Below are 19,690 nucleotides of genomic sequence, written 5' to 3'. Positions count from 1 at the left end.
ATTGTAGAGGAATACTCGGCCAAGTAGGTCACACATTTTACGCACATTGTAGAGGAATACCCAGCCAAGTAGGTCACACATTTTACGCACATTGTAGAGGAATACTCCGCCAAGTAGGTCACACATTTTACACACATTGTAGAGGAATACTCCGCCAAGTAGGTCACACATTTTACACACATTGTAGAGGAATACTCCGCCAAGTAGGTCATGATTTACACACATTGTAGTGAAATACTCAGCCAAGTAGGTCACACATTTTACACACATTGTAGTGAAATACTCAGCCAAGTAGGTCACACGTTTTACACACATTGTAGTGAAATACTCAGCCAAGTAGGTCACACATTTTACACACATTGTAGAGGAATACTCCGCCAAGTAGGTCACACATTTTACACACATTGTAGAGGAATACTCAGCCAAGTAGGTCACACGTTTTACGCACATTGTAGAGGAATACTCAGCCAAGTAGGTCACACGTTTTACACACATTGTAGTGAAATACTCAGCCAAGTAGGTCACACGTTTTACACACATTGTAGTGAAATACTCAGCCAAGTAGGTCACACGTTTTACGCACATTGTAGAGGAATACTCGGCCAAGTAGGTCACACATTTTACGCACATTGTAGAGGAATACTCGGCCAAGTAGGTCACACATTTTACGCACATTGTAGAGGAATACCCAGCCAAGTAGGTCATGATTTACACACATTGTAGTGAAATACTCAGCCAAGTAGGTCATGATTTACACACATTGTAGAGGAATACTCCGCCAAGTAGGTCACACATTTTACACACATTGTAGAGGAATACCCAGCCAAGTAGGTCATGATTTACACACATTGTAGTGAAATACTCAGCCAAGTAGGTCACACATTTTACACACATTGTAGTGAAATACTCAGCCAAGTAGGTCACACGTTTTACACACATTGTAGTGAAATACTCAGCCAAGTAGGTCACACGTTTTACACACATTGTAGTGAAATACTCAGCCAAGTAGGTCACACGTTTTACACACATTGTAGAGGAATACTCAGCCAAGTAGGTCACATGATTTACATCAATTAATGATGAGCTGTTCTGAAGAAAAATGGGCAGACAATTATAACGTGAATAAAAAATAGTTCTCACAGTTGTTACTTTATAATGAATTATTTCAGTCATCCTGTCATTTTCTCAATTTATTTAATGTGATTAGTAAACAGAACCATGCTTATAAACTAAAGTGTCCAGACTCAATCTCTAAATGATGCCACATGCATACAATTTATGTGGCATTGGTGTGTTATTTTACATGGCTTTTTTCTCTGTTTATTGCATGTAGAATATTCTCAAATTTGTTTATAATTTCATGTTAGAGAAAATTCCTGTCAGTGGCATTTGTTTATTTCAGATCCTTCTGTGGTAGTAGCAAAGATCCAGGATGTTTCTCTGAATAACTACATTCCACACCCTCTGTGTGTGGCGGGACTGACCCTCACCTCCCTCACATCAGAGTCCGGTAGGTAGCCCATCAACTACATTCCACACCCCCTGTGTGTGGCAGGACTGACCGTCACCTCCCTCACATCAGAGTCCGGTAGGTAGTTCATCAACTACATTCCACACCCTCTGTGTGTGGCGGGACTGACCCTCACCTCACTCACATCAGAGTCCGGTAGGTAGTTCATCAACTACATTCCACACCCTCTGTGTGTGGCGGGACTGACCCTCACCTCCCTCACATCAGAGTCCGGTGGGTAGTTCATCAACTACATTCCACACCCTCTGTGTGTGGCGGGACTGACCCTCACCTCCCTCACATCAGAGTCCGGTATGTAGTTCATCAACTATATTCCACACCCTCTGTGTGTGGTGGGACTGACCCTCACCTCCCTCACATCAGTAAAGTAAAGTTTGTTTTATTTAACGACGCCACTGGAGCACATTGATTTTTTATCTTATCATCGGCTATTGGACGTCAAACATATGGTCATTCTGACACTGTGTTTTAGAGGAAACCCGCTGTTGCCACATAGGCTACTCTTTTTACGACAGGCAGCAAGGGATCTTTTATTTGCACTTCCCACAGACAGGATAGCACAAACCATAGCCTTTGTTGAACCAGTTATGGATCACTGGTCGGTGCAAGTGGTTTACACCTACCCAATGAGCCTTGCGGAGCACTCACTCAGGGTTTGGAGTCGGTATCTGGATTAAAAATCCCATGCCTCGACTGGGATCCGAACCCAGTACCTACCAGCCTGTAGACCGATGGCCTGCCACGACGCCACCGAGGCCGGTCCCTCACATCAGAGTCAGGTAGGTAGTTCATCAACTATATTCTACATACCCTGTGTGTGGCAGGACTGACCCTCACCTCCCTCACATTAGAGTCAGGTAGGTAGTTCATCAACTATATTCCACACACCCTGTGTGTGGCAGGACTGACCCTTACCTCCCTCACATCAGAGTCGGGTAGGTAGCTCATCAACTATATTCCACACACCCTGTGTGTGGTGGGACTGACCCTTACCTCCCTCACGTCAGAGTCGGGTAGGTAGCCCATCAACTACATTCTACATACCCTGTGTGTGGCAGGACCGACCCTTCACATCAGAGTCAGGTACGTAGTCCATCAAGTACATTCCACACCCCCTGTGTGTGGCAGGACTGACCCTCACATCAGAGTCAGGTAGGTAGTCCATCAACTATATTCCACACCCCCTGTGTGTGGCGGGACTGACCCTCACTTCCCTCACATCAGAGTCAGGTAGGTAGCCCATCAACTATATTTCACACACCCTGTGTGTGGTGGGACTGACCCTCACATGAGTCAGGTAGCTAGTCCACATCCATGCTCTAACATAGTTTGTTCCTTACCAAGCGGGGTTCGTATGAAACTAAATTATCCTGAACTCCATTTACAATGCACAATTCAGTTTTCAGTTGTTATTGCCATCTTATATGTGAGATTTCTCTCCAATACACAAGAACCCAAGTGCATGTACATAATGTTTGGCTTATTTATTGCATACCAGAATACAAATTCAGCTAAATATATGAATTTTCTTCTCATATTCTTTTTCCAACCATAATTCTGACTAGCGCATTTTCAATATATATATTTGCATTCTTGTAAACCAAAAGCTGCTAGTAGGTTAGAAGCTTAAATTATTACCTTCTTCAAGTCTTATTTTGAACAGGAAATGCATCATGTGGTTGACATATAATTAATATCAAGTTTTTTTAGCAGTTTCTGCTTAATGTTCTCTGCCAACCTTTTCTATGCCATTAATTGGTCAATACTTCAGCTTTTTCTGAATATTACAGTTGTTGAAAGTTTGTTTTATTGTTAGTTATTGGTAGAGAATCATTTTAAAAAAACTTCTTGTTTTTTTAAGATTAACACTACACCATACACCATAACAGAACTATTTTTTGGGTCAAACATGATGTTTTCTGGTGTATTTATCATGAAAGGTATTGTTCCGGTTGTGATGTTGTGTTGTGTGTTAATAGTGAATGTTGTAATTTCCTTGCAGGGTCTCGACAGCAGCACACGTGGCGTGAGGCGGAGAGCATGCTGCTGAACGTGTCAGGTAAACTCCTCATGTTCCAGCGAGACCGGTCTGGGCCGCAGATCAAAGACGGAAATCACAAGAGACCTGTGAGTGTTTCCTACTTTCACAGCCATAGCAGCTTCTCGAATCAGAAACTACTGTTAGACTGTTAAAAGTCATACTGGCCTCTTGAAATAGAAATTAAAGACTGTTAAGTTTATTATCGATTTTGAAGTTTTATATAGTTCAAAGGTCACTATTCCATGTTAAAAGCTTTGGTGGCCACTAGAAATAGAAATTGTAGCCTGTTTATTTTATTATGGGTTTTAATTCTCTGGGTATTTGAATGGTCACTGTTGTTAGTTAAAGTTCTCAGAGAAGAATGTAGCTATAATATATATCATATCAACTGCTAAATGCTTATTATAGACCTCCTCTCCATCACACACACACACACCCTGATCGCCGCTAGGTAGAAGGAGCCACCTATATGGCAGAGGCAGTTTACTTCTCTCATTATCTACAGCAGTGTCATAAAATAGTGGTTAACAATAAATACGGTCCATGTGTCATGTGATTTTGCAGTGAAACCTGATCTCTGTTTTCAGCTTCCGTTCTGTTCACCCTCTGTGGTGGCTACCTCGGTAGAGAATCTGTGGACAACCTCACGAGCTAACCTCGGTAAAATGCAGCTGATGGAAGCTTTGTGGCTTGGATGTGGGGCACACGGCATGAAGGTAACATATACAGATTTATAAAATACTTCTTGGTTAACATCGCTAAATACAGATAGTGGAAGTTCTATGGCTAGGCTACAGGGTACAGCATTAAGGTTTGAATTTTTCAAGTGTATGCAATCTGTGTACATGCATATGTGTTAATAAGTTGTTTGGGCAAAATAATTAACATATTATGAATAATTATTCAAAAGCACATCACATTTGTTTGCCTGAATATAGGCTTTTGTCTGTTAGGCCAATCTGAAACCAAATATGTTAACATAGTAAGAAATATGTCAAAATAATCTGTTACTCTGGCAATTATATTTTAAGTGTCCTTAGTTAAGTTTGATACATTAGTTACATTTGTACACATATTGCTATGTGTGTTTGTGGTTGTATCGGTGTGTGTTTTATTTCCAGGTGTGGCTACCTCTGTATCCGAGGAATGAAGCAAAAGCTCACAGTTTCATGTCAAAACGTATCATGTTACCATTTAAAGTAGATATATATCCTTTAGGTAAGTTAGTTTAAAACTACAAAATGTTCAGTACAGATATAATTAATGTTTATTATTAAGTTTTAAATTCATTTAATTGTGAGAATGCATACTTCCATGGAATGAAGCTGGCACGAGTAATAAAAATAGAAAACATTCTCATTATTTTTCCGTAATCAGCCCTCTACCGGTCCAACCAAAGGGGGCTATAGGTTTCATCTTTGCTGTCCGTCTTTCTATCTGTCACACATATAGTTTTCCAGACATTGTTTTTGCAATGCCTCAGGATATTGAGCAGAACTTTTGTATATAGCTTTATTATGTACTGTTGCAGACCATATTAGACTTTTTAGGGCAAATTAGCCATTTTTGACAGAGTTATGGCCCTTGAACTTGGGGGATACAGGAAAAAATGTCTTGACTTTTTTCACAATGCTTCAAGATAATGAGCCAAAATTTTGTGTAGAGCTTTATCATGTACTGTTACAGATCAAGTTTGACTTTCATGGTGATTTACTCATTTATCACAGAGTTTTGTCCCTTGAACTTAGGAGATAGGAAAAATTGTTGGGTTGGGTAGGGGACATGTATTGCTTTAGCAGTACTCTCAGAATGCTTGTTACTAAAGGTGAATTTTACTGAAAGAATTAAAACGTATTACTATTCCTGTGTATCTGTTCTTCAAAGTTTATTGTTTGTTGTTTTTCAGCTGTGTTATTTGAAGATGCTGTGATTCTCGGTGCGGCCTGTGATGCGATTTCCTACAACATTACGTCGGCTGGTGAGGAGCATGCGGAACTCCCACTGTGTACTCTGGAGAGAACGGTATTTATATTCATTATTGTGTGGGCCCATTGGGCTATTTCTCATCCCAACCAGTGCACCATGACTGGTATATCAAAGGTCGTGGTATGTGAACCTGTTTGTGGGATGGTGCACGTAAAAGATCCTTTGCTACTAATGGAAAAATGTAGTGGGTTTTCACTAAGACTATATGTTAAAATTACTAAATGTTTGACATCCAGTAGCCGATGATTAATACATCAATGTGCTCTAGTGGTGTTGTTGAATTACCAGATGTTTGACATCCAGTAGCCGATGATTAATACATCAATGTGCTCTAGTGGTGTTGTTGAATTACCAGATGTTTGACATCCAGTAGCCGATGATTAATACATCAATGTGCTCTAGTGGTGTTGTTGAATTACCAGATGTTTGACATCCAGTAGCCAATGATTAATAAATCAATGTGCTCTAGTGGTGTTGTTGAATTACCATGTTTGACATCCAGTAGCCGATGATTAATACATCAATGTGCTCTAGTGGTGTTGTTGAATTACCATGTTTGACATCCAGTAGCCGATGATTAATACATCAATGTGCTCTAGTGGTGTTGTTGAATTACCAGATGTTTGACATCCAGTAGCCGATGATTAATACATCAATGTGTTCTAGTGGTGTTGTTGAATTACTAAATGTTTGACATCCAGTAGCCGATGATTAATAAATCAATGTGCTCTAGTGGTGTTGTTGAATTACCAGATGTTTGACATCCAGTAGCCGATGATTAATAAATCAATGTGCTCTAGTGGTGTTGTTGAATTACCATGTTTGACATCCAGTAGCCGATGATTAATACATCAATGTGCTCTAGTGGTGTTGTTGAATTACCAGATGTTTGACATCCAGTAGCCGATGATTAATAAATCAATGTGCTCTAGTGGTGTTGTTGAACAAAACAAACTTCTGGTTAACTGATTATGTATAAATGTTTTATTATTTTGTCATTTTAATATCAGTAAAGTCGGACCCTTCCACCAGGAAGTCTCACAGTGATACAGAGTTTGTCTTTAAATTTAAAAATACAGTTTAGTTATCCCTGTTTTATTTTAACTTAACTGTACTAAAAACTGTTTTATAAATTTCCATTCCCTATTTGTGATTCAAGCATATTGTACGTGGTGTTGTGACTGTGAATACTTCATACATTAGTGGAAATTGTTTGTCAGTTTGTCTCGGCTTAGTGTATTGTATTTGTACATTCCTGAATGCAGAACTAAGCTTTATTTATTTCTCTTTCAGAGTCAGATATATTTGCATCATATACTACGACAGCTGTTAAGAAGAAAGTAAGTGTGTTTGTAGTCAGCTAGTTTTGTACCTCACCTAAAGCCAGTCTTAAAGCAATGTTAGAGTAAGACATTTTCTTTTCAACATCACCTGTCCTCATAACTAGTGCATATTCCCTACGATTAGTAGACTGGTCCGAACATCCCAACAGCCAACGGTTTGGTTTTTTTTACCACGACTATTTACTATGGTCCAGTGCGGTTTATCCTCACTGCATTCACTGTTGTTTCGTCAGAGTTGTATCTCAGGTTCATATTGCAGGGAGTGCACTACAGGTGGATGGTTTTGCTGTTTGGCATTTCGGTAGTTCTTTGGCTGTTCACAAGAATAACAGCCTCAATGGCACGGGTTTTCATCAGCAGGGTATATCATTTTACCCATGCCTGGACGACTGTCTTTTGAAGTGCCAGAACAAGACTGAAGTTAGCGGGCCAAGTCAGCTACGTACTTCAGTTCTTGAACCGTCTCGGATGGATTGTCGACCAGAAAAGGTCTCTACTGCTACCAACACAGAATCTCCAATTCACTGGGATTCAGATACGTACCGATCTGGGACTCATTCAGGTTCCTGCAGACCGATGGAATAAGATTCAATTAGCGGTATTCAAAGTTCTAGTCGAACCTGTGACATTCCATATGTGGCAAAGCCTTCTGGGCCTGTTGACTTCAGCCCAGGACTTGACCTTACGGGGTCGCCTACAGTTACGAGGTTTACAAGTCTTCCTGAATCCGTACATAGTATGGAACAACCCCAGTCTGTTGATCACCCTACCCGACAATCTTCGACACAGTCTACAATGGTGGTTGACTCCGTCGAACGTCTTAGGAGGAGTCTCTTTGATGCCATTCCAAGTGACTCACTATCTGTTTCTGGACGCTTCGAGAGAAGGTTGCGGAGCACATCTCAACAGTCAGACAGCGTCAGGGCGGTTGTCTGCCAAGGAATCAAGTTTTCACAGCATTGTGCTAGAGCTTCTGGGAGTGTTCAATGCGATACGTCATTGGCATCATCTCTTGATAAATGCAACACTAATGGTAGCAACCGACAATGTGACAGTGGCAACTTACATCAATCGTTTGTTCAAGATGACAGATGCCATTCCGCTACATCTCAGAGCACGACACATCCCACGAGTGTCAAATGTTCTGGCCGACACATTATTCACACCATCCGCTCCTCAAAGCACCGAGTGGATGCTCAATCCGGAAGCATTTCGGTGGGTTTGTCAAAGACTGTAGACCCCGAATGTAGATCTGTTTGCGACTCGGTTCAATCATCAACTAAGACCGTACATGTCACCGGTACCGGATTCCAATGCACTGGATCTCGACGCCTTGGCCATCAGCTGGGACAATCTGGACGTGTATGCTTTTCCGCCTCCAATATTACTACCACGAGTCCTCCAGCGATTTTAGGAGTTCCATTGTCGATTACTTGTCATCGCTCCAAATTGACCAAGCAGAATCTGGTATCCAGACCTTCTACGTTTTGCGGAACCAGATCCTTTACCGCTACCAGATTGGGATCGCCTCTTGCTTCATCCCACATCAAGACAGCATCATCCAAATCCAAGCTTGTATCAACTACACGCGTGAACATTATCTCTGAGGGTTTAAGGAAGAAGGGATTCACTTCACAAACCACATCGGCGATATTGAAAGCACACAGAGATTCAATAGCTGCTGCATAGAACGTTCGGTGGTTATGCTTTCATCGATGGTGCCTCAGAAAAAAACTAAACCTCAGACTATTCGCGTTGAAAGACTTGCTGATTTCCTGCTCGGGTTCGCTACAGCGGCAAGAGTGTCGGAAATACATGCTTTAGATGTCGACATCGTGCGCTTTAATCGCGATTACTCTTCAGTGTCATTGGGACTTTTGATGAACTTTGTTGCTAAAAATCAACTGCCTGATCAATGTCCTCGTACTTATGATGTTACAGCATTCTCTTCTATCATGGCTTCACACGACATGGAAGACTTGTCGTTGTGTCCTGTTCGAGCCCTTAAGCTGTATTTGTAGAAAACTGCCTCTTTTCGCAAACATCGAAAGAGATTGTTTCTCTCTTGTAATCAGAGACATCTAAAAGACGTTACTAAGAACAAAGTGTCTACTTGGATCCGATCCACGATTTTGTGTGCCTACAAATCAGCTGGATTACCTCCACCGTTGGCTGCTAACCCACATGAACTGCATGCCTTAGCCGCTACTATGTCACTGCATTGTAACACTTCGGTTTCCAGTATTGTATCCGGGTGTTATTGGGCCACCGATTCCATCTTTGCTAACTACTATCTGCGGGATGTATCGACCAAAGATGTAGAGGGATTCCATCATCTGGGTCCGGTGGTTGCAGCTCAAACTTTGGTTAACTCTGGTCGTCCTCGTCGGATTCAGGACTGTACCCCAAGATGTCCATTGAATCGACAAGTGAGGACTTCATTTGACAAATTGCTTTTGCACACCTTTCTGAAGTTTTGCACTGGTTGGTGTCGAAACTTTTTGTATGGATAACACTAGTTAGTTAATGCACTGCACACTAACAACCTGTTTTCCTATTAATTGAACTAACTTCTCCACCATTTTACTAGTAAGAAAAAATTGGGGTTTTGTTGGTTTAATGTTCTGATGGATGCTTCCACCATATTTGTTTCCGTTTGGTATACAATTATTGGTTGGTCGGTTACCTTTCTTGTTGGAGAACGAATTTGTGACCTTTTTTGTGCTTCACGACTTTGTTCCTCCACACCATTGACGGATGCCTTCTTCCCACTGTCAATACTAACAGCATGGATATTGGTTGTTATGCATCGTTTGGAGGATGGGCTAATTTTGGTTGGCTTTTTTTCTTCCACTGTCAGTTCTTACCGGTCCATGGGGTGAACACTTGTACATCTTTGGAGTATGGAACCCGCCACCATCTGTTGAATGCTGCACTAGTTATGAGGACAGGTGATGTTAAAAAGAAATGGAGAAAACTTGAGGTGTTTTCTCTTTTATAGATACATCACCTATCCTCATGGAATGATTTCCCACCCTTCCTCCCCTCTTCCAGTTCTCCATGCGATTCACTCAGGGAAAAGAAGGAAGTTGTAGTTATGTGACCGGAACAGGAAGGGTACACAGTGGAAGAATTTATGCCATCCCATTGGCTGTTGGGATGTTCGGACCAGTCTACTAATCGTAGGGAATATTCACTAGTTATGAGGACAGGTGATGTATCTATAAAAGAGAAAACACCTCAAGTTTTCTCCAGTCTCAAAGAATCAGTATGTTGGTTGTCCTTTTGTTGTACACTTTTAATGAAATCATATACTTAGGATTAACCTTCTGACTACTCAAAGCAATATATGTCACCCAACATCACACAGGCCAACATACTGTGTACCTCATTTGTACAGAGCTGTCTTACATCCTTTACGTCCTTGAGTTGTTACTTCACAAGTAGACTTCTCTTCTGTTTTTGACATGTTGATTGTTTTCAGTCTCGGAGTGCATGCGTTCGACCTGGCCCAGTGTTGTACAGAGCTACCTTACTTCCCTCACGTCCTTCACGAGTAGACTTCTCTTCTGTTATTTGACATGTTGATTGTTTTCAGTCTCGGAGTGCATGCGTTTCGACCTGGCCCAGTGTTGTACAGAGCTGCCTTACTTCCCTCACGTCCTTCACGAGTAGACTTCTCTTCTGTTATTTGACATGTTGATTGTTTTCAGTCTCGGAGTGCATGCGTTCGACCTGGCCCAGTGTTGTACAGAGCTGCCTTACTTCCCTCACGTCCTTCACGAGTCGACTTCTCTTCTGTTATTTGACATGTTGATTGTTTTCAGTCTCGGAGTGCATGCGTTCGACCTGGCCCGGTGTTGTACAGCGCTGCCTTACTTCCCTCACGTCCTTCACGAGTTGTTACTTCATGAGTAGACTTCTCTTCTGTTTTTGACATGTTGATTGTTTTCAGTCTCGGAGTGCATGCGTTCGACCTGGCCCGGTGTTGTACAGAGCTGCCTTACTTCCCTCACGTCCTTGAATTGTTACTTCACGAGGTGCTCGAGGCAGAAGCTACGTCTAAAGATCCCATTCCAGGTTTGTGCACAGAGAATTATAATATGAAAGCTATAATGGTACATTAAGAGTCTCATATTATTGGTAATACACATGTATTAAAATATTCTGTCGAAAATCGATATGTTTGTTAGTGGTACACCTAAGAGGTCTTGCTTGTAATGACTCGGTATAAGTTTTATTTATGCTTAGCAAAATATCACAAATTATACTTATAACAAGCTCTTTCTTTTTAATAACCTGTACAAAAAGAAAAAGACAGAAAAAAATATGCTGAGAGAAAATAAAAATGGAACACTTGGTATTATGGATGAAATTGAATTCACTATTAATAACAGTTTTAGTTGTGGTCACTCTTTACTGTTAGTGTTGGTGTGATCTGTTGGTGTTCTCCATCACTATATGTTGTAAACTGTTATATATACTCTGTCAAAAAAGAAACGCATAGGCGAAATATTCATGGAACTATCTCTTTAATACAAAGTGGCATAATTTTGTTATTTATGATCATATCACAGTCAAATTTGACATGAGTATGTGACAATGTTCTTGCTATGGACTGACAGCAGTGGAGGCGTTTTCGTCACCACACAGTGTCCACGAGGGCGCTGAAATCAGTACTTTGTCTGGCCACCAGCAGCAGCAATCATTGCGCGATCTCCTTGGCATAGACTGAATGAGTCTGAATCCGGGCACGTGGAATCCTAGCCCATTCTTCCTGCAGTGCATGTGACAATTGTACACGTCTGTCCAGTTCATCCCATAGATGTTCAATAGGGTTGAGATCTGGTGATCTTGATGGCCATGGCAGCACATTTATGTTCTCATTCTGTAGGAAATCCATTGTTACACATGCCGTATGCGGCCTGGCATTGTCCTGCTGAAAGAGTTCTCTCTGTGACGGCGAAGAATTTCATCCCGGTAGCGTACAGCTGTCGGGTTGCCTTGTACGAACACAAATGCCGGTGTATGAGATGGCTCCCCACATCATGACACTCCCTCCACCGAATCTATCAACATGGGCGATGCAGTTGTTGGTAAAACATTCATTGCGGCATTTGTAAACACATTGTCATCCATCATGTCGCTGTAGAAGGAAAAGTGACTCGGTCGCTGAACCATACTCGCCACCAGTTTCCCACGTTCACCCCTGTACATTCGTGCACAGCAAACACGTAAATGTCGATGTTGATATCGCAGGACCGGGCCACTATATGGTCTCCTAGCCCGTAAACCAGCTTCTCGAAGTCGGTTCTTCCGAATGGTTTGTGCAGACACCCTTCTCAAACCAGGTATGCGTCCAGCAGTGTTCGTTGCTGTGGCAGTTCGGTGACGCAAGTGCAGAACCCGGATGTAGCGATCTTGTACTGCAGTTGTTATGCGAGGTCTTCCACTTCTGGGCTGGTCTTCAGCTGATTGAAACTGCTGGTACCTGTCCCAGAGATGTGAAATGGTGCTCTGATGGACGTTCATGTGGCGTGCGACTGCTGACTGCGATTCACGTAACTGGAGGCGGCCTATTGCAAGGTTTAGTCTTGGCATCTTGTAACTCGTCTACATCGAAATGGAAATGAGGCATCATTGCGAGCATTGCAGCTTTAAATACCCATCACTACCCCAATCTTTTCCCCAAGTTTCATGTGCATTCGCCAAAATTTGAACATTTCACACCAATTTCCTGCAATTGTCGCACAACGTGCATTAAATTTGTTTTAGGGTGCATTTGGCCATGCTGTCCCATTCCAGGAACATTAACAAACATGGTCATTCAGTAACATTGTACAAAAAAAGTATATTTTGTAAAATCAAACACTTCTTTCCCTATCACCTTTGCGTTTCTTTTTTGACAAAGTATATAACTGAGTAATAGTTGTGTTGTTGTTGTTCAGATGTGACTATGTTTCTATGTGTAGGACATGAACACTTTGGGGTCAAGTTTAATGTTAAAACTAGTAAGATATTCATCGTGGAAATCTAATATATTTATTTTTAAACTTAATATTTTTGATAGTTTGTGTAACTAACTTGGTTATAACTCATCTGTACTATATATTAATACAGTTATAAAAAAAGAAATACCTTCTTGATTGTTGGTAAATTAATAAATGATTTGATTTGTGTTTATTTTTAGACCCCCTGTTGCCGCGTGTGGTGGCATTTATCGAGGAGTTCCCCGAGTACCTGCAGACTGTGGTGCACTGTGCGCGTAAGACGGAGGTGGCTCTCTGGCCGTACCTCTTCTCGACGGTGGGCAACCCCAAGGATCTCTTCGAGGAGTGTCTCATGAACGGCAACCTCACCACTGCAGCAACCTACCTCATCATTCTACAGAACCTCGAGATGCCAATGGTCAGTCGACAGGTTTGTATTCTCTCTCTCTCGCTGTTTGTTTGACTGTCAGAAGAATGATCCCTCCTGCACCGCTACATCTTTGCCACAGGTTTGTATTCTATCTCTCTGTGTTCATCCATCAGAAGACTTATCCCTCTAACACTGCTTCAACTTTGCACAGCTTAATATCGCAGACAACGTGAGGAATGTATTTTTGTATTAACAATATCATCACTCCAGTACAACGTTTCACACCCAGTAGCACACACACACACCTCTGTTTGATATGCAATAGCTGTGTTATTATTTTCCTTTGTTTGACAAGGACAGACCCGTTAAATATTTTTGGGAAGGGACCAAGGGCAAAACGGCACATTGACCAAATTCCTGAAAAAGGCACTTCAGTGAGAATTGTAAACAAATTGTTAAGGGGCACTGTAATTTTACGGGTGGAACAAGACCCCGGCTCCCCTCCCTTGGATCCTGACTTGGTTTGGTACCTAGTGGCCATTTGTTTTGTACATCATGAGATAGTCATTGGATTTTAGTTCAACATTACAAGATGAATCAATTGTCCTGTTTTTTCAATCATAAATTTTATCTTCATGATCAGTCAAATCGCATAAACCAGATTGTTGGAATAACTGCACCATAAGACTGCAATTGAGTATATTCTGGGTTTTTTTAAAACATTATGGTTGTCATGCAGCCGTAAGTTAAGATTAAAACTCTGTTCTAATAAGACTAAGACTGCTATTGTTGTACAATAATGAAATGTTTGTCTGAAGATTGTCTTTGTTTTGCAGCATGCCACACTTCTGTTGGACTCGGCACTGGACAAAGAAGCCTGGGAAATAGCTCATGACCTCGTTCGCTTTCTCAAAGCTATTGGTAAGAACCGGGACATTTAGGAGAAGAAAATGTTATGTTTTATTCCTTAGTGGTTACATTAATAAAACTAATGAAATTACATTGGATTGCTTAAAATGTTTTATTAGTTTTAATGGTTTGATGCAAAATTGCTAATTCTTATCCACATTTATTTAATCTAAGCTATTGAGCAATGAGTCCAGTGACATCAACTAGATTATGTTGTTTTGTTTTTACCCACGATCCTAATGAGGGGCTGGGATGTAGCTCATTGGTAGAGCTAAGGTGCAGTGGGTCATGAGATCAACTGACCTCAATAGACTAGATGTGGGGGTTTTCTTGTTTTTAATCTTAACTATTGTTCTAAGACTGGTATATTAAAGTCTCTATGGGAAAATGCACCTAAAAGATCTCTTCTTGTTGGTAGGAGTGGCCTCTGTAGCAGCATCGGGTTTTCTCTCACTATCTCAACCAAGTGTTGAAAAGAAAACAGTCCTAGTTTAAATTGTGCTGAGATGTCATTCAGATATTAGCTTTCTTTCCAAATAACCAGTTTAAAATGTGATGGGGTGTCATTCAGATATTAGCTTTCTTTCCAAATAACCAGTTTAAAATGTGATGGGTTGTCATTCAGATATTAGCTTTCTTTCCAAATAACCAGTTTAAAATGTGATGGGTTGTCATTCAGATATTAACTTTTTTTCCAAATAACCAGTTTAAAATGTGATGGGTTGTCATTCAGATATTAGCTTTCTTTCCAAATAACCAGTTTAAATTGTGCTGAGATGTCATTCAGATATTAGCTTTCTTTCCAAATAACCAGTTTAAAATGTGATGGGTTGTCATTCAGATATTAGCTTTCTTTCCAAATAACCAGTTTAAAATGTGATGGGTTGTCATTCAGATATTAGCTTTCTTTCCAAATAACCAGTTTAAAATGTTAATGGTTGTCATTCAGATATTAGCTTTCTTTCCAAATAACCAGTTTAAAATGTGATGGGTTGTCATTCAGATATTAGCTTTCTTTCCAAATAACCAGTTTAAAATGTGATGGGTTGTCATTCAGATATTAGCTTTCTTTCCAAATAACCAGTTTAAAATGTTAATGGTTGTCATTCAGATATTAGCTTTCTTTCCAAATAACCAGTTTAAAATGTTAATGGTTGTCATTCAGATATTAGCTTTCTTTCCAAATAACCAGTTTAAATTGTGATGGGTTGTCATTTAGATATTAGCTTTCTTTCCAAATAACCAGTTTAAAATGTGATGGGTTGTCATTCAGATATTAGCTTTCTTTCCAAATAACCAGTTTAAAATGTGATGGGTTGTCATTTAGATATTAGCTTTCTTTCCAAATAACCAGTTTAAAATGTTAATGGTTGTCATTCAGATATTAGCTTTCTTTCCAAATAACCAGTTTAAAATGTTAATGGTTGTCATTCAGATATTAGCTTTCTTTCCAAATAACCAGTTTAAATTGTGATGGGTTGTCATTCAGATATTAGCTTTCTTTCCAAATAACCAGTTTAAAATGTGATGGGTTGTCATTCAGATATTAGCTTTCTTTCCAAATAACCAGTTTAAAATGTGATGGGTTGTCATTCAGATATTAGCTTTCTTTCCAAATAACCAGTTTAAAATGTGATGGGTTGTCATTCAGATATTAGCTTTCTTTCCAAATAACCAGTTTAAAATGTGATGGGTTGTCATTCAGATATTAGCTTTCTTTCCAAATAACCAGTTTAAAATGTGATGGGTTGTCATTCAGATATTAGCTTTCTTTCCAAATAACCAGTTTAAAATGTGATGGGTTGTCATTCAGATATTAGCTTTCTTTCCAAATAACCAGTTTAAATTGTGATGGGTTGTCATTCAGATATTAGCTTTCTTTCCAAATAACCAGTTTAAAATGTGATAGGTTGTCATTCAGATATTAGCTTTCTTTCCAAATAACCAGTTTAAAATGTGATGGGTTGTCATTCAGATATTAGCTTTCTTTCCAAATAACCAGTTTAAAATGTGATGGGTTGTTACACAAACATTCCTTTCCTTTGTTGTCCAGACCCTAATGATGTGGAGTCTGCTGCTATGACGGGAGCCATGAGTCGAGTAGCGTCGGCCTCCACCTACCCATCAGCCACCCTGAGTCCGCCCCTCACACCGACCGACAATGCACCCTTCAACTACAGCAACGTCAGCAACGTGGGGCGCGTGCGCACATCCAGCATCACGACCTTCGATCCCATGAGAGACGTCACGAAACCAAAACTCAAAATGACTGCCTCTGACCCTCTCTCGTCTAAAAAGTAAACTGTTCTCTGTATCATCTCATATGGCAGGAATTGCTGCTCAATTTTCCTTAGTCAGGAGTTGTTGCCTGGTCAAAAGCCCAGGGCATGTTGAATACTATCATACACTTCACACTTCACACTTCCAGCTGATTTCTTAAACTGGGGGTCGCAGGATCGAAATTCCTCAGTGGGTCCATTCCAATCTCAATCGGTGGCTCACGTCTGGTTTATCAAAAGGGTGTGTCTGAGGTAAAGGGTATTTAACCTTTAGACTACTGGATTAATTTTTAACAAAAACCACGTTGAGTGGGTACAAGTTTATAATTTTTACTCACATATATTCACTTAAATGTTTCATAAATACATGAAATAAAGTTCATATATGAATCGGTAAGTATTATTTTCGTGTCTTTTTTTTTAATTTTTATTATTTTAGATCAGCTAATGGTGATTAAAATTAGGCAAAAAATCGAAAAAGTTGCGTTTACTTACGGACATTTGTGGCCAGCTGTCCAGTATTTATGTCCATTATTCCCGATAACAGTGGTTTTCTGACCAGAATTTTTTTTTAAACCTGAACTACGATTCATATTGCAATATTTGGTAATTTTCGTTGTTGGTAAAACGATCAAATTTATTATCAAATTAGCTGTCACAATCAGCTATCGATCCCTGAAAAATTACCGCGACGTGCCGCCATTGTTGTCAAGCGAAAATACTTGCCGAAAACCACTTTTTGAACTCATAATTTCAAGGTATTTTCAATTGAAAAAATCAAAACAAAAACCACCATTTTGAAAAAAATTCTTTTTTCTTTAATTATATTTCCGTTTCCGGTGAGTGTCGTGTGCAAAACGGCGGGAAATATGAATTGGGGAATGCACTGTATACAGTGTACAGTATATCGACTGACGTGACGTCGGGCGAGATATCTCGCCTGCAGTAGTCAGAAGGTTAAAGCGGCAGTATCCGGAATATTTTTATTATTTAAGCATTTAGAACAGAAAATCCAATTACGTTTGGTGCATATGTGACGCCGCATTCCGCATTGGTTTCACTACGCTGGCTTATCCAGTTAAAAAACAAAGCCAGTATTTCGATAGTGGGACACTTTTGATGGGCTCCTGCCGATCTCGGTTTTCATTGGCTTATCACAAGTGTGGAATTCCCCAACAAGAGATCACGTGGTCAGTCTAGGATCGATCCCCATTGGCGGGTATACAAAAAGACCATGGTATGTGATATCCTGTCTGTGGGATGGTACATATAAACGATCCCTTGCTAAAAAAAAATGTAGCAGGTTTTCAAGGTACGTGTGCAGGGATTTCAGCGGGGTTGGGGTTATAGACTGTGTTAAGTGAAGTTTATATGGGGCCAATACCCTCCACCTGCACATGCACCCGATTCCTCTCTAAGATTATATGTCAAAATTACCAAATGTTAGACATCGATAATACGTTTCAATTGGTTTTAACTAAAGACTCTAGTACCGTATCCTCAACCGAACGTTTTTCGTGCAGCGCAAGATTTCTCTTTGAATTTTTTTTAGATGAACCCTACAGTTTGAAATCGGCAACTGCACGTGTTAACTGAAACTGACAACAGGCTGTCGTTTGTGCTTTGCCAAGCTATGGCGGTACAGGCGACGAATCGAGCGTATACTTTTGACGATCTCTTGTATTTCCTATTTGTACATGATGTTATAATATGGTAACCATACACTGTAACTTTAAAAGATCCCTTGTTGTAAATGGAAAAATGTAGCGGGTTTCCTCTAAAGACTAGAGTTTGAAATTACCAAATGTTTGGCATCAATAGCTGATGATTAATAAAATCAATGTGCTCTAGTGGTGTTGTTACACAAAACAAATCTAAACTTTATCTTCTTGAACCTTTAACATTATGCCATAATTAAATGAAACAGAAATGACGTTACGATATATACTGACACACAGTGAAAACGCAAAACAGATATTTTTCAATATTTTGTTGTGATTAATGAAAAATATATTTATTGGACTTAAAATAACAATATATGAGAGGAAGCCATTGATTGGTACTTTTGCTGGGTTTTAATCCTGGTTTTGTTCTCGTTACACATACAATAGCAGAAACACACAAAATGGTGTGAAATGCGTTCACTACATGCTCAATCATGCTGCATGCAATGCACGTGAAATGCCAGTATGTGGACACATAAAAGTCACATAACTGTGTCATATTCCTCGTCACATTAAGAATGCCACGACTCAGAGAAGAATAAAGGGAGCGAGTGTTGGGCATGGTTCAAGGGGGGACTTCGCAAAGCCAAGTTGTTAGGACCTTCAGAGTCCATCCATCAACTATTGGACGACTTGTCGAACGTCATCAACAGACCGGGAGTGTCCGTGATCGACCCCATGCCAAGATTGGCAGATTTGACGACACCATCTCCGTGACCAGTTCAGAACTGCGACGATAACAGCAAGCAACACGATAGGACGTCATGGAAGGCCTATCCATCCGATGTTGGTCATCCGTCGACTCAGAATGGCTGGACTCAGATGCAGATGCCCGTACAACAGTAACATCATGACACCGCGACATCGTGCTGCAAGACTACAGTTTGCTCTCCAGAATGGTAATCATCCACCAGCCTTTTACCAGAGCATTGTTTTCTCAGATGAGTCCCGTTTCTCTGTCTCCTTTGCCGATGGAAGAGCACGTGTGTACAGGAGACTCCATGAACGGTACGCTGACGGATGTGTGAGGGAACGTGATCGGTTTGGCAGAAGTTGTCTGATAGTATGGGGAGCAATCAACTGTGATTTCAGAAGTGATCTCATCATTGTCCATGATGCCCTTACAGCCCAGCATTATGTTGACGTTATTCTAAGACCAGTTCTTCAGCCACTTTTGCACCATCACCGAAGACCAGGAGGTCCCCTTCTGTTTCAACAAGACAATGCCCGTCCACATACTGCAAGAATTACCCAGGCATTCCTGCAACAAGCCGGTATGACCGTTATGAACTGGCCCACTGTTTCTCCGGATTTGAACCCAATTGAACACATGTGGGATGAGTTAGGACGTCGTGTACGTCACCGCCAGCCACCACTGCGTAACGTCGCTGAGCTTGCACAGTGTTGCAGGAGTAGTGGAGGAACATTCCTGTGGCTTATTTGAGATGTTTGTGCCAATCCTTTCCCCGCCGTCTTCACGCATGCTCACGGGCCAATGGTGGACACACCAGATACTG

At 40.7% G+C, this 19,690-nt stretch overlaps 1 protein-coding gene across 2 annotated transcripts in view; it reads left to right on the top strand.

Moving 5' to 3' along the window:
* The window catches only part of LOC121373882 (guanine nucleotide exchange factor subunit RIC1-like), a 68,938-nt gene that overhangs the window by 35,209 nt on the left and 14,039 nt on the right, over positions 1-19,690 (top strand). For both annotated transcript variants that reach the window (XM_041500678.1, XM_041500676.1), the window contains 10 exons: positions 1,403-1,510; positions 3,534-3,658; positions 4,160-4,288; positions 4,694-4,790; positions 5,479-5,594; positions 6,852-6,898; positions 10,857-10,981; positions 13,092-13,321; positions 14,098-14,182; positions 16,224-16,467. In XM_041500678.1, the coding sequence (XP_041356612.1) occupies positions 1,403-1,510; positions 3,534-3,658; positions 4,160-4,288; positions 4,694-4,790; positions 5,479-5,594; positions 6,852-6,898; positions 10,857-10,981; positions 13,092-13,321; positions 14,098-14,182; positions 16,224-16,467 (1,306 nt within the window). The remainder of the gene's footprint in view (positions 1-1,402; positions 1,511-3,533; positions 3,659-4,159; positions 4,289-4,693; positions 4,791-5,478; positions 5,595-6,851; positions 6,899-10,856; positions 10,982-13,091; positions 13,322-14,097; positions 14,183-16,223; positions 16,468-19,690) is intronic.

This window comes from Gigantopelta aegis, chromosome 6 (genome assembly GCF_016097555.1).
Source record: "Gigantopelta aegis isolate Gae_Host chromosome 6, Gae_host_genome, whole genome shotgun sequence".
NCBI classification, from domain to species: Eukaryota; Metazoa; Mollusca; class Gastropoda; order Neomphalida; family Peltospiridae; genus Gigantopelta; species Gigantopelta aegis.
The sequence above is the reverse complement of the archived record's forward strand: the minus strand, read 5'-3'. Positions and strand labels throughout refer to the sequence as shown.